The following is a 15,867-nucleotide window of genomic DNA, read 5'->3' as shown; positions in this document are numbered from 1 at the left end:
ATATGGCAATATTTGGGACGTTATTCAAGGCTTTGAATTTCTTCTTGAGCAACTTGAACGTTTTAAGGATATCGCGAAGGACTTCCCTGATACTGAACACTTCAGGATCAACATCAATTTGGGCTGGCAGAAGTTGAATGAGTACTATGAGATATTGAGCGAGACGCCCATCTACTACACTGGCCTGGCGCTCCATCCGGCATACCGATGGAAATGGTTTGAACGCAACTGGACTGATCGCCCTGAGTGGATTGACGAGGCGAAAAACATAGTTCATGATGTCTGGCGTTTTGAGTATCGGGAGGCCGCGTTGCCTGGACAGGAGCCACCAGCCGTTGAGCCAGTTCCCAAGCAGCGGAAGACTTCAGACAATCCGTTTCAGGAATACCTTAAACGAAACCGCTACACAGCGCCAGAAGCAGGTCATGGTGGCCTCGCGCCAGGCGAAGACGAATACCTGCATTGGATTACGCACTGCGAAAGTGGTGATGGCTCCATCAACGATCCTCTCGCTTACTGGCACGAGAAGCGATTCAAGTATCCAAACTTATCGCGAATGGCGCTTGATTTTCTCACGATACAACCAATGTCTGCTGAGTGTGAGCGTCTTTTCTCAGCAGCAGGTCGGATGGTGAACCCTCTCCGCCACCAACTTGAAGCCCAGATTATCGGGATGTGCCAGGTATTGCGTTCATGGCTGAGGGCGGGTATTATTCATGAATTAGATCCCTTCTTTATCTCGGTAGACGAAGAAAAAGTCAACCTCGAATTAGCTCAGATGTCGGATCAACAGCTTGAAGGATGGGCAACAAAGTGGCTCACTCAGGTGGTGGGCGTTCAAGACGAGATGGGGGCCCGTTAGGGATAAGGTCCCACTCGGAAGTTGGAATAAGGGATTACGTGGGCAATGGCTTCGGGAATAGCGTCACCATCATGGCATCAAGAATAGAGGCACTTGCCAATCCACCCAATCCACCAAATCCACGATAGCTTCCAGTGGATCCACGATACTGAGATATTCAGTGGATTATGATCTACCCACTCCACTCGAGCTGCTAGTGGATTGAGTGGAGTGGCTTTCAACCCTGGATATATGGCTTCTATGTCCATCCAATATAATAAGTCTCGCGTCAGACTCGTCTTCTGGTTGAGTCTGGGGAAGGTAGACCTCCTTGAGCCACTCGACTGCGATATAGTTATCCGTCCAGCCGTTCTCGGACGTGATATAATGCCAGTCAGCTACTTGCTTGAGCTCATCGACAAACCACTGTTGCTGAAGCTCTTTGCCCTTGAAGATAATTCCGGGCTTCAGAAGATGGCCAGTTGCTGTGACGGCCTCGATAAAGGTAGTCCAAGTGCGGGACTGGGAGCCTTTGAGGAAGGCCTTCCTCTTAGGATCGCTGCTGCCGATAACCAAAGAATTCAAGCCTATGTTCGCAATGGATCAGCTACATTGACGGCCAAATCGACAGAAACTCACCAAACCCTGCCATGATACCGCCCTCATCAACGTTAACTGTGTTTTCAGGTTTGATCCAGCCATATTCGCTCTCCCGGATATCAAAGTACCAATTGACAGCGTTCGGGGTAAAGCAATTGAACTTAGATGCCTCCTGGCGTTTGCCTATCTTTGTCTTTATTGATGGATGCCGTTTCATGAACCTGGCTAGCCAATGTATACCGATAGGCTTTTCCCTGCCTTATTGTCGTAGGAGGACAGTGACGGTGGCGCGAACTTGATTATGAGAAGGGGCATAGCCTAAGGCCTCTTGTCGAAGTATCCAGGCAACCAATCTGGACTCCTGAGACTTAGATAACAACTAGGCAGGATAGGTAACCCCAGACTTTGGTAGTACTCCTCTTAATCTGTCAGAGAGTCGGCTGAGGGATGCTATGCTTTTGCCTGGCTTGGTTCTGGGAGAGGCCGTTTTCGGTGACATCTAATATGGCTTTAATAACATCATCCTCTGTGTAACACGCTCGAGTCATTCTTCAAGGCAATTATGGAAGATTGGTGTAGATAGAGAACCTAAAAGTCATAGGGAGGACTATTCGAAGATAAGGCATTAATAGGGGTTTTACATTGGTGTCATACTACCATACCGCTTATATAACGCAAAAAAGAGTAGCATAATGCAAAACAACATGAAACTCCCGTTGAGACACAACTTGTTTTATGTAAATAGCTTCAATCTTTGGCTAAGCACCGTTCAAGTGAAATTGGGCATTTTGTATGAGGAAACTTTTTTTTGCTTATCAGTGGAGGGGTCTTATCGGTAGAGGGGTACTGCATGGTAACGCAAGAATCCATACTCTGCAGTTAACGACTAATTGGTTATTAAAGCAATTAATTACGTAGATTACCTGGCCTGCATATTCGCCGGATCTTGACCCTATTAGGCATATTAGGAAGCGTTTAAAGCCTAGAATATGGAAGTTTTACCCTTACTTAGAAGATTTAAAGAAGAATGAATCTAATATCCAAGAATTGGTTAGATATATAAGGTTGGCGTGGGCAGAGATTACCACGGAAGAGATTAATAACCTTATTTAGTCTCTGCCCTGTAGGCTTAAAGCCTGTATTTATGCATAGAGACAATATACCTAATATTAGAGAGAAAAAGCAGGGCTTTCATTTAACATACCATATATGTTGACTTATTGTAAATTGATTGATTTCATTAGAAGTAAAATTATCGCATCCAAATGGAATGAGGTGGTTAGAGGCGGGGCATTCCGATACTTTTGTACACAAATTTTTGTAATCATCTCGTTAATTTGGCGATGAAGCGGAGTTGCAAGCTGGGCTATAATATCCTTTATCATAGTAGGTGTGGTTATTTACTGAAACAAGGGTATATACACTCTCGTAGGACCGTTACCTAAACTGAGGGACCTTGATTTCTTTTGCAAATCAACCCGACTTTCGCTACTTGGGTAGGGCCTAGAGACCGGCCCCCCTTAGCTTGTGGTATCACTCCGCAAGCTCCGTGCCCAAGCGGCACGGATACCGAAGGTAGTAACGAAAGCACGGGGGGCCGATCTCTAGGCCCTATCCAAGTAACGGAGGAACGAACTAAGCAAGACACAGATCGCGCTAGACTACGCGTACCGACGATGCGATGCCGACGACAAATGCTGCGTCTTCTGGGTGCACGCCGACAATGAAGCGACTTTCACGTCCGATTATAAGACGATCGGGAAGAAGCTCGGGGTTGACGAGCGGCTTGACGGGTCTGACCTGCTAGATGCGGTATGCCGCGCAATTGAAGCTCGATCGAAATGGGTGATGGTCGTCGACAACGCTGACGACCTGAGGCTGTTCGGAGTGGGCCAACAAGCAAACGATGAAGAGATGAACGATACTCTATACAAATATGTCCCTCATGGATCGCAGGGGACGGTACTATGGACGAGTCGAGACGCGCATATTGTCAGCACGCTTGTTGGATCGCCTCGCGGTATTGCAGTGCGCTCTATGACGATGGATGAGGCGACGACGCTTCTCGCGAGGACAAGGGGTGATTCGTCGACGGTGGAGAGGGAGGCAGAAGTAGACGCTTTGTTGGAAGAGCTGCAATGCCTGCCGTTGGCAATCTCGCAAGCTGGCGCCTATATGCGGCGGTATGTCAATGACGGCCGAGCAATATTTAGGTTTCCTTAGGCAAGGCAAGACCCGATGGGATATGCTAAAGGTTAGCGACGCTGACCGACATCGACGGCCGGAGGTGTCGAACAGTGTGCTCGAGACGTCGAGGATCTCGACGAAGCGGATCCGAGCAGAAAGCGAGATGTCGTACCAGATGTTGCATGTGGTTGCACATGTTGACAGTCAGGATATACCGTACGAGCTGATAGCGGCAGTTGCTGATCGATGCGACAATGACAAGGCGGACTCAGTGAAACAGGTCACGGAGATTGAGGTTCTAGAAGCCATCATGCGACTGAAAGAGTTTTCTTTCCTTAGCCTGCGTCAGACAGAGCAAGGCGAGCGAAGGTATGAGATGCACAAGCTCGTGCAAGAGGCCTTGCGATATGGGCTGAGAGTACGTGGCACAATGGAGACAATCCCGGGCGAGGCGCTGAGTATCGAGAACGAGTCGGAAAACAGTGAAGCATACTATCCTGGCACAACTCTGCAGATTGTAGATGGCCTATTCCCACCATCAGAACCGAGTTCATGGGCACGATGCGAGCAGTACATGAAACATGCTATACGAATGGGGGAGTGGGCGGAGGTGAGCAGGATGGAGGTTAAGGCAGCGACTCTGCTTCAGAGAGTATCGTATTTTCTGTACGATCGAGGGCGGTGGAGAGAGAGGGAACCAGTGGATAGTCGTGCATGGGTTCTCCGACGGAAGGTGCTTGGGGAGAAGCATCCCGATACGATCAGGAGCCTGGCGGACCTCGCGACGACGTACCGTCAGCGGGGCCGATATGATGAGGCCGAGAGATTTAAGGATGAAGTACTGGATCTCCGACGAGAGTTGCTTGGGGAGAAGCATCCGGATACGATCAGGAGCATGGCGGAGCTCGCGACGACGTACCATGCTCAGGGCCGATATGATGAAGCTCTTCAGCTTCATCAAACCGCCTTGGACCTTCGCCACCATGTGCTTGGAGAAAACCATCCGGATACGATGCAGAGCGTGGCATACCTCGCCTCCATACGCGAGGCGTTGCAACAGTTACCGTCGCTTGTATAGCCAGTCCAGTCTTTGGCGGTCACGCAAGTTTACGAATCGGAGGGAGAAGGAAAGCTGCACGGGAAGCTCGGGCGCTTTTGCAAATGGAGATCCCACAAGAGTAAGGGCTTTGATTGACTTCTGTTTCTATTCAAGGGTCTACATCTGCCGTGGCGTATACCGAACTAGCTGCCATAGTAATCAACAAGTATTTTGTGTGTTCATGAACAGGGTGCATATATATAATCGTTGAGTAAACATAGCTTCTGGTCAGAAATAGATAGACACCGGAATGAATCAAGCTGGTCGTCAGACGGGGCGGTTGATACCCGAGTTTACAGGCATTTTTGTGCTGTTAGTGCTGTGGGAGGGCAGGGATCGTATTGGGGCCCATGGTATACTGTGCATGCGCCACGATTAGTCCATTTTTGGCTATTCTCAGTAAATTTACCTAACCCTAAGAGGGACGGATAAAAGGGATGTAAGATTAGTGAGGGTATCAGCAGAAGACCATCCAGACTGGCTATCGATACAGCACGACCTGGATCAAGTTGAGTGGGTGTCTCAAGCTTGTTCACTAATTTAGGAAAGCAATGAGTTGGAGAGCAAGGCCCATATCCACGTGAAACGCCTAAAATTGGAGAATGGGCAAGTGTCTGAGATGGATCAGCAGATGGATTGGAAATAATCAGAAGAATACGCTACTTGGATATCTTGTAGAAAATACATAAATACATATAAGAACTCCCAAAACTCCATGCTACCCAGTGATCATGAAAGCACGACTATGATGTACAACCCCCATCCTCTGATATACCCAGTGCGTTTCTCTTATACCATGGCCAGAAGACACCCTCAACCCAACGACATAGTTGCTGAAGTCCCAAGACAGTCCTATAAACACCTATCACATCATCTGTCGAACCAAACTGGAAGGGAAGCCACAAGACCGTCTTCTGCCCCACTCTTGTCGTGGCAGTAAAACTCCACTGATGTCCCTGGGCGATGATAGCAGGTAGAAACGGCAGCCCATCCATAGAACCAGCATTGCGTGAAACCAGGTCTTCCAGGGACCGCCATTGCGCTGAGTGCCATGTCCCTATCTGCAATTCAGCAGACCCTGCTGGCGTATTACTCGCACCCTTGGTCTCAATGCTCAGAGCGATGGGACGATTGCGCAGTGAATAAAAGTCAGTGTGATTGACATAACCGCACAACGGGCAGCTCAACAATTGCGAGCTAGCGGTAGTGGTGCGGCCCCTCCTCCTACTACACGACCAGCTCCTGCCTTGGCTTCATTTTACAAAGTAGCTGAGAGGAGCTTTGAGGAATGAAAGCTTATCGCGCTAGAGACCATCGCCGGGGCTGCTCAGCTATGGATTGTAAGTATAGCCAAGACATTAGATACACCTTTGAGTACTGACTTCCTAACCAGCGGCTCAATCAACCAGGCGAGGAGGGGGACGATGAGGGGGAAGAGGATGACTAGAAAGATAAAGGAAACTTAGCGGTGTCGGTTTCGAATCCGACTACCGCATGTCAAGGACAAGAATCGCGACCACCGTGAATAGCTTCATGGTTGGAATGAACTTTAAACCACGAGCAAAATACTGTTTAGACGATGAGCAGACTAAGCATGAGTATGAAAGGTCATTTCTCATCGCTTCTTTGCATTAGAAAATCAAGCGGTTATTTACTCTTGGCTGTCCATGCATGCACGCCAAAAGAGGCACAAAGACAGAGGCACAACGCCTACAACAGGTCTTCCATGGAGAGCTTCAAGGTAATCCCTATCCCTACTGTTGCCGCTCAGTATAACGATGAAATGAATCACGTGGACCGCAGCGATCAGATACGGTCATATACAACGTATGAGCATCGATTTCGCCGGGGGCCTTGGCAAGCGTTGCTTTGGTCTTTCCTCCTTGAAGTCACACTTGCGAATAGCTTCATTTTACAGCTTAAAAAGCGGCAGCCCCGCTGGAAGCCCTACACAACGCTAAAGAGTTGGAAGGAATGTATCTACAACGCCATTTTCAACAAGTATGCTGCTGAAGGTCGCACAAGGAAGGAAGAAGACAACGAAGATATAGAAGCACGGCAAAATCACATACAAAGAGATATCAATCATGTCTATAGAGGTAGAAAAAGTTCTTCCCCTTGCCTAACTTGCAAAGGACTCCGACAAGGGGCAGCCTCGACCTTTCCAAAAAAGGAAGGAAAAAGAAGGGTATTTGCAGCCTATATCAGGAAATGCGCGAGGTCCACAGACTAGGTACGGTTGCAAAGTATGTAATGTAGCTTTATGTAACAATGCTGACTGTTGGTACTTCTATCACACGCCAATTTAGATGTGGATGAAAGTACCGATCGTCAAGGTCATTTTGATTGGCTCCCGACCCCTGTCGTAACCTGGTGGCAGTCTGTGCCGTCGAAAGAGATAGCTTACCTCCGTAAATTAACGGAAGTAGGGCTAACTTTGTAGGTTCGGCGGGTTGACAAAGTTTAAATGCTATTCGCCTAGCGATTCTGATAGGGCACAGCTACCAGATCTACCGCATGTGATCTTGAGGGGCATTACGCTCAGACCAGTACATACTAGAGTTCCTCAGGTTGCTGTGCAGTCGGGGCAGAGGCAGTGCCGCGTTCAAACCCTAACCAACGTACACGGATAAAAAGGATGTAATTTTATGAAGATAATCGAGACAAGGGGTCAGCGCACGGACGAAAAGCGTAATTTACTAAATTACAAGTAGACCTTAGTACAGTAGTAGTAGGGAGTCGGTTCCTTAATATTGTACTGGGGTAGCCGCACATGATGAGGTTTAGACACTTTGTGGCGCATGTCTGATCACCGTTCCGTCTCCTATGATCCTCCCATACTTGATTTGGTGGCGTCGATTAGCGAACGCAGCTGGAAGTTCGTGATAGCCACAATGCCCAAGTTCATGTCAAACTGCTGCGGCTGAAATCTGCCTTGCTTTTTTCACGAGGTCCAAAATTCAGGCTGGCAGCAACAGGTGCGATGCGATTCTCCCCCTCGAGGTCTAGATCACTGGTACTGTAAATTAGCCGAGGCGCCTACCAGCCACAAGTCGTCAACCTTGACTGAGTGCCATATGGGAGGCTTCAGCGAGCGCACCTGGCAATGCCGTGCTTGCCCGGGTGCTCCGATGCACGTTTGGGACTTAAAGCGAAACCACACTTGGTACATATGATGGCTGCCTCCGGATGGTTGTAATAAAAGTCCGGGCCTCTCGACCTTCTGCAGCTCTGCTGGGGGTAGAGTGGGTTGGCTATGTTGCTCCTGTGGGTCATTCCCGCTCTCGTCGGTAGAGAAGCGAGTCATCATGACTAGATCTGTGTGATAAATAGAATAATAAATAGGCGGAAGTTAAGCAGATATTCTATATGGAGATGATAAACATGACTCTAGTAGATGACGATGATTGTTGTTGTTCCGTTCTGGAGTAACTAAGTGTCGCAGGTTAGGCATGATCTTTACAGTCTCAGGAAATAACTGTATTAGTAATCTAGCTATATGCTTTAAGTAACTCTGCGGGATGGAATATCCCGCACAAGAAACAACTCAAGAACAATAATCAATCAACATATTTGCTGCTGCTCATCACATTCACTTTAACCCTTTAAGCACGCTCAGTGCGTCACTAAGTCATTGAACTTAACAGGGGTCAGAAGACGGAAACGCGTCTCGTTTCGCGTTTCAGGTTTTCTGATTTCATGAGCGCTGTACGAGAAACGCAGTGCGTTTCCATAGGGGGAAACATGGAGCGAAGATGCTAGACGGTGATTGGTCAGAACTAGGAACCGCAGTGCGTTTCTGGTGGTAATTTCAGTCACTAAGTGACTGGACTGCCCTCCAAATCAGTATATAAGGAGCCTAGGCTGCCTCCAGCAGCTACAGTAGGTCTTCCGGGCTCGCAAGCCACTATATCATTATAAAAGCGCAAGAAGCATCCTAGCCATAGTATCTATATTTAATAGTATTAGTAGTCAAGGAATTAATTAATTAGATAAAAAAATTAAATCTAAAAAGGAAAAGTACGTCACATACTTGGATGTATCGCATACTTATTATATGTATTAGTAATAAGTTATAGTTAATATAAATGATAAGCGATCCGACCAGACAAGTGATCCGACCAACTTAACCTACACCTTAAAAGCTGAATTTTAGAAGGTCATAAAAGCTTTAAATTTAGCTTAAAATGACTATAATCTTAATAGCCTATATATAAGTCCTAAATTAAGCTATATTAATTCTTCTAGATTTTTAAAAAAAATTCTATACAGCTGTAAACTTTAAAGTCTATTTACACTATAAAATACACTGTATTTTAAGGTTTTTTATATTAAATAAAATAGCTAAAAATCTTAAAAAATTACTTTTTAATAAAGCTAACGTACTTGATAAGCGAGTGCCACAGACAAGCGAATGCAACACCAAGCGCGTCCCCACGCGTTTTCAACTTCAATTACGATTTTTCCTACAACCAAAAATGCGGAACAAAAGTGACGAATCAAAACTAATTTTAGCTCTTCAGGCTCTTAAAAATGACCCTGAACTAAGTATACGAGCTGCCGCAGCGACTTACACAGTAGACTTTAGCACCCTCGCTCGTCGGCGACGCGGCCAATCTTCTCGGCGCGATATCATACCCAATTCCAGGAAACTAACGGAGTTAGAGGAGTCGACAATCATTCAATACGTTCTCGATCTAGATTCGCGATCATTTCCTCCTCGCCTGCGCGATGTGGAAGATATGGCCAATAAACTGCTCGCAGACCGCGACGCGCCTCCTGTCGGCAAGCGCTGGGCTTCCAACTTTGTCAAACGACAACCCGAGCTAAAGACGCGTCGTTTTCGGAGATACGACTATAAAAGAGCAAAATGCGAAGACCCAGAGGTTATTCGTGGCTGGTTTAGGCTTGTGCGAAACATAATTACCAAATATGGCATTGTAGAGTCGGATATCTACAACTTTGACGAGACTGGCTTTATGATGGGAATTATCTCGACAGGCATGGTTGTCACAAGCGCAGAAAGACGTTCTAACGCAAAATTGGCTCAACCTGGAAACCGCGAATGGACTACAGTAATTCAGGGCATTAATTCCCAAGGATGGTGGCTGCCACCATTCATCATCGTTGCGGGTCAATATCACCTCTCGACATGGTACCAGGATAGCCCTATACCGCAAGACTGGGTTATCGCCACGGCTGAAAATGGTTGGACGACGAACGAGATGGGTCTAGAATGGGTTCGGCATTTTAATAAGCACACTAAGCCACGTACGACTGGTGAATATCGCCTCCTCATTCTGGATGGTCACGAAAGTCACCTTTCAGTCGACTTCGAGCTCTACTGCAAAGACAACAAGATTATCACGCTCTGCATGCCTTCTCATTCATCTCACATCCTTCAGCCCCTCGATGTCGGGTGTTTTGGCCCGCTCAAGCAAGCATACGGGCGACAAATCGAGAGGAAAATGAGGGCGGGTACAACGCACATCTCCAAGGAAGATTTCTTTCCGGTATTTTTAGTCGCATTCCAAGAGTCCATGACAGGAAAAAACATCCGAGGGGGTTTTCAAGGAGCAGGCCTTGTGCCTTTAGACCCTGAAAGTGTAATTTCTAAACTAGACGTGAAGCTACGCACGCCAACACCAGTCGAGGGGGTCGAAGAGCTACCTACACCTTGGGTCTCTCAAACGCCACACAATCCGACAGAGGCAAGTTCACAATCCGAATTCATCAAGAACCGAATCTCTCGGCACCAAGGAAGCTCTCCGACTTTGATTTTACATGCTGTGGACCAGTTTGCAAAGGGGACGCAGGGGATCATGCATCAGATGGCTTTGCTGAGGTCGGAAAACCAGATCCTTCGGCAGGAGAATGAGATACTTAGTCGACGTCGACGTGCCAAGAAAAAGCGTCTCCGACAAGGAGGAAGTCTAACTCTAGCTGAAGGGCAGAGTTTGCAAGATCAGAAGGAGGTTGATGTGCAATTAGAAGAAGAAAGCCGTCGAAATGGTGGTCGGAGGCGTAGGCCCGAAACGAAAGAAAGACGATGTGGCATGTGCGGCAAGACAGGGCATAATGCGCGAAGATGTCCGATAAAGGTAGCAAAGTCTTGAGAACTCATTTCCAACAAGTTTGGGCCGATTTAGGACGGTATGGTTGACTTTACAGGGTAAAGACGGCCAAAGGTGTAGTAAGGTGTGGCATTCGCTTGTCTGTGGCACTCGCTTATCAAGTACGTTAACTGTACTATTATATAAGCTATTTTATTTAAGGTTGAAATTACTATAGGGTAAGCTATTTTTAGCTGTACAGTGTTTTGGTCGGATCACTTGTCTGGTCGGATCGCTTATCAACTACGTTATTAATAATATAGTTAATATAAATGATAAGCGAGCAGCATAGACAAGCAAGTGGCACCCTCTACTTTTTACCTTAAAAGCAGTTGCTTAAATAATTCTTAAAAATTCAAAAGTCTGAAAACCAGACATAACCTAATTTATTTAACTATAATAAGTTATATTTTTAATATATTTTTCTAGAATTTCTTCGTATAGTATTTTATATAGTTTAGTAAGAAAGTAAGGTAATATTGTGATATGTACTGTATAATAAGGTTTTACTAAGAAAATAAAATATTTGAAAATTTATAAAAATTCAGCTTAGTGTTACGACCCCGCGGTTACGTCACGTGTACCCCACTTTTTCCAACCTATCACTGAAGACTCCTGAAGCGATCACGCTTTGGACCGTGATCGCCTACAAAGGATCACGACCCCAACCGTGATCTCCTCAGCAGGATCACGACCCTGACCGTGATCACCCAAGAATCACCTCTAGTATATAGAACACATTCATTTGCACTTTCATAGATTCTAGCTCACTAGCTATCAATAAAACTTCTTTACATTGATCAAGCCTAACACGCATTGAATCTACCATTAAGAGACGTGACACTTCGACAACGCTCAGCATCACGCCCTACGCAATCTGCCAACAATAAACCTAGCACGGCTTAGTTTATCCACAGTTGGAAACCAACCGTCACACTTAGTATAAGTTAGTAAACCAAGCCTAAAAATTTATTTATTTATTTATTTTAAATTTTAACTTTTTTACCTATCTTATTTAAGTTTAAAAGTACTATAGGGTAGGATATTTTCCACTACATAGTATACTGTACCGCCCGCTTGTCCGTTATGTAAAATTTAAGAAATTAAATATTATGTGCCCCGCCTGTATCGCCTTGCCGACAAGGGTCATGTGGGGCGAGGTACAGGCTGGAAACTTATAATAACTTAGGGAGATAGTTGTATTGATACTCTTAAACGCACTAGGCTCTCTAGGACTTAATTTTGCAATTCGGAGTTTGACACCGAGGGTCAATACGCTGACGAGGCTCTATAAGTGGTCGACTAGTGTCACGCTTTAAATATCAATGCGGGTGAAAGTGTTTGAGCCAAAGGACTCTGTTTTGCTTGTGTGGAGGCTTCAGAGTGTTCAGTGTTCAGACAAGGCAACCGGTGTGATAAAGAACAACACCTAGTACATGTTGTAGGAGGGGGGTCTCTGGTCAACAACTTCCGCTACTATTTATCTTTTCTCATGGCTTTATGTGGTACCTAGCCGCGTACTGCGATATAAAACTACCCCGAAAGTTCAATTAGAACCTGAATTTGCTGTAGCCCTTGATTAGATCTCTAGTCTGAAAGCTGGTTAAGCAATGCGTTCCTTAAACGCTCCCTCGTTCATTGAGCCCATGATGGGGTGCCAACACTAGTAGAAGTCAGCCCGACCGGTGTTGTCTGTAGTACTGCTTGTTGCTTGGCCGTTGATAGCTGGTAGTGGCTTACGAGAGAAGGCGGCGTGGCATTAACCGAGCACTACTTTGTTCGCATACTATGGACGAAGCATTAAGGAGGGGGAAGGGGCAGCATTCACACCAGTATTCATACAGGCGACAAAACAATTCGCCGCGCTATTTTGTCCGTATAAGAACTTCAGCGGATCTATTGCCTAGATATATCATCCTCCGTCTCGCCACGGAGGAATGCAAGGGCTGTGCGAAAAGGTCGTTAGCAAACATCGATTCTAATCGTACCGAGGATCGGCATCCCATGCTGATTCGTCTTGTACGTGCGGTCTAGTAATAGTGTGTCGGGGTAAGCCTGAAGGGATGCTAAGAAACCGGGCGAGCTAACGGAATAACGTGATCCGGCTATGTGGGCCGAACTGTACTCGGCTTAAAAGCGTTCCTTGTCTAGCTGATTAGCGAGCGCATGCATGGAGCTTTGTCTTCCAGACTTTTCGTCGCGTAGCCGCGATATCATGGTAGGATGAAGAGTAGATCTATGGATACACGTAAACCTAATGGCTTCTGCCTCCTCTTAGCACTGCGTGCGTGTCGAGACCTCATGAGGTCGCAACTGGTCCTGGAATATAACAAGCAAGGTCTATGAGGCGCCGAGTATTAACCCACCCGACTCTGCGTTCAATTAGAGCACATAATGGTGTCTGATACCGATGAACTAGCTCACCCACCCTCTCCATCGCCCCCTCTTTACTTTTGTGCCACGGCTCGCCCGCTGCCTAGTGCCTATTGCTGAGCACGCAGGAGATCACCACTTGGCAATCTTTTACCTTGGCTGCGTTCGCCTTATCACCGCCAGCCTCACATCCTTTCAGTGCAGCATGCTACGGTTCCAAGCACATGCTTCGCCTATGTGATACTGACTCACGTCACACGACGCGCCAAACGTTACACTGCGCGGTAGTTTAGGTGTGTAGTTGTCAGCTTGACTGGGCGCTAGCATAGCCGGCTGTAACACTCCCCTAGAAGAATAGTGGTGCTACGAGCTAGCGCCTTCGAAGAACATTCCAAGCACAAGCTTTGCCTATGTGATACTGACTCGCGCCACACGGTGCGCTAAAATTTAAGCTGCGCGGTAGTTAAGGTGTGTAGTGATCAGCTTGAGGAGGGGTTCGGGGAATTTACCCGTTGCAGGCTGTTGGAACCGTATGACTAAGATGGTCCGACCTGCTGGTGGCTGCGATATGGATACTATGTAAGGAACTGTGCTACTCTCAGACACATGACTTGGGCCCTTTAATAACACCTTCGACTCCCACAGTATTGCTTTATTACAGGTCCAGTTGACCGATGAAAAGAAGTTTATCCCCACTTCTGCATATCACACGCCCCTCCAATATACCCTAGGCACATGCCGTCCGATGTTGAGCCGCACTGGGCGGTACTTCTGCCATCTGAGTCTGTTATGCCTCTTGTCTCTTTCTCTTGCTGGGTTGTTCAGTCTCTTGTCCTTCAGTTATGAGCATTCCCGGAGATCGAGCGCCTCTTCGTGACTCGTGCCGCCCGCAATGAAACGATAGACAGCTTTGGGGAGAGCTCCGACCATGTCTACAGGTTAGAGCTTCGATCCCATCTTTGTCACCTCTATCTCCTCCGTCTCTTACCGTATCCCTAATACCCCAGCATATAAGCAAACTATTGGCAGTCGTAACGACGTCGCGCTGTATTAAAGGTGCGCTTTGGCCGGTGCTGTTTGTTACTCGTTCACCCATGCCGTCCCCATGTCCGTCGGCATATAAGCCCGTGTATTCTCGCCCATCTCGTCCGCTCATTGCTAGGTCATGACGACACACCGACTCAAACTCTCTACTCAACCAGCTACAACCACTATCACAATGTCCATGTTCATGTCACTACCTGCCTACACGGAAGCTCCTCCTCGCAGACGCTACTCGAGCACCAATAGTGCATTTGCTGACCCTGATGAGGACTGGACCAAGATCTCTGACACTGCTGAGCGCCGACGGATACAGAACCGCATTGCTCAGCGCAACTACCGTACGTTCTCTCCGCTAACTCCAAGAGGCTGACTTCCACCGGACTTGGCCCCGGAGGATTCCAAAGCTGATTCCCAACCATACTGACATAAATGCCCGCTTATAGGCAAGAAGCTCAAGCGACGCGTCGAGGACCTCGAGCGCCGTGCTAGCTCTTCTGAACCTGCCGGGTCCGATAAGCAGGCCCAGGAGACCACCAAGTCGAAGCGATCCTTCAAGTCCCAAAAGTCGCAGCCCGCTACCTCTGCCAAGCCAGTCGTCTCCCAGAGCCGGTTTATTCCTCTCAAGGAGCCGACGGATGATCTCTTCTTCCCTGGCACCCACGACGACCGGGCTCGCTCCAACAGCCTTTCCCAGTTCACATACTGGACTTATCCGACTCTTGATGCGATGTTCGTCGCTCCCTACGATTCTCCTGAGACATCCTTGGCCATGGCTACTACTAACGCCCACCCCAGCTACCTGAATACTTCCGCCGCGCCCATGATGCTTTCCCCAATGACGCATTTTAGCGATACCACCAAGCGGGAGTCATGCCCTAGAGACGACGAGCTGATCCCTTATACGACTTATGGCTACATGCGGCCCATGGACTTGAACGCTCCAAGCCCCTATGACCAGTCTAACCCTCATGTGAGTTGTGCCAGCCAAACACCCCGCAGGGTAACTCAAGATCCATGTTGCTGATAGGGTTCGTAGACTCCTCCGCTCTCGCGATTTTGGGACAACTCAGCCAACTACTCAGAGGTCGAATAGGAATATCCCATCGTGCGTCGGTCAATGCCCGATTCGCTCAGGCTGATTCAGCTTTAATAGAGTGGAGGAAAGACTACGTCCACGTTCTCACCTGTCTGAGCCAAAATGACTAATAGTCATCTTTTCTCTGGGTGCTGGGGACGGTCCAACACAGTATGTGAAAAGTAGCCACCGAGGCACAATTGGGCGACCATAAGCTACTATGCAGCTGCTTTAAGCCCTAGAATCAGCTCTAAGAGGCATGGCATGGCGGGGTTGATCTTTGGACTTTTTATTCTCCACTTCTTGGATACAATGGAAGTCTGAGGCATTATTTAGTTTTCTTCCGTCTGCTTTCGTTTTATCCACCAACCGGCCAAGCGTTCGGCTTGGTTAGGTGAACCTGTTCTCCTCGGAGTCGAGCGATGGGAATCTACCTTGCCAAGGATGGGGGTCGCCGAAGGCCCAAAATTGGAATAGATGGAAACCCAGGCGGACAAATATTTCTCTTGATCAGTATTGATATATGTCGCTGTAG

General features: G+C 47.5%; 3 protein-coding genes across 3 annotated transcripts; 2 read left to right on the top strand and 1 right to left on the bottom strand.

Moving 5' to 3' along the window:
* Positions 1-2,650: 2,650 nt before the first annotated feature.
* FOBCDRAFT_296372 (Tetratricopeptide repeat-domain-containing protein) lies at positions 2,651-4,908 on the top strand (the record flags this gene model as incomplete). The annotated part of the gene is made up of 3 exons (XM_059611887.1): positions 2,651-2,719; positions 3,092-3,624; positions 3,665-4,908. 3 exons carry the CDS (start codon positions 2,651-2,653, stop codon positions 4,704-4,706), a joined length of 1,644 nt encoding a protein of 547 aa, XP_059465483.1. The 3' UTR covers positions 4,707-4,908.
* Positions 4,909-5,470: 562 nt separating this feature from the next.
* FOBCDRAFT_140777 (uncharacterized protein) lies at positions 5,471-5,890 on the bottom strand (the record flags this gene model as incomplete). The annotated part of the gene is made up of 1 exon (XM_059608107.1): positions 5,471-5,890. A coding segment is annotated over one exon (420 nt), but the record flags the coding sequence as incomplete, so codon positions are not given.
* Positions 5,891-14,432: 8,542 nt separating this feature from the next.
* FOBCDRAFT_296369 (uncharacterized protein) lies at positions 14,433-15,281 on the top strand (the record flags this gene model as incomplete). Its single annotated transcript, XM_054706192.2, has 2 exons — positions 14,433-14,595; positions 14,701-15,281. 2 exons carry the CDS (start codon positions 14,433-14,435, stop codon positions 15,279-15,281), a joined length of 744 nt encoding a protein of 247 aa, XP_054562167.2.
* Positions 15,282-15,867: the final 586 nt, after the last annotated feature.

The sequence above is a fragment of the Fusarium oxysporum genome, chromosome VII, assembly GCF_013085055.1.
Source record: "Fusarium oxysporum Fo47 chromosome VII, complete sequence".
In the NCBI taxonomy this organism is placed as follows: Eukaryota; Fungi; Ascomycota; class Sordariomycetes; order Hypocreales; family Nectriaceae; genus Fusarium; species Fusarium oxysporum.
Note: the sequence above shows the minus strand (reverse complement) of the source record. Positions and strands in the feature narration are given on the sequence as shown.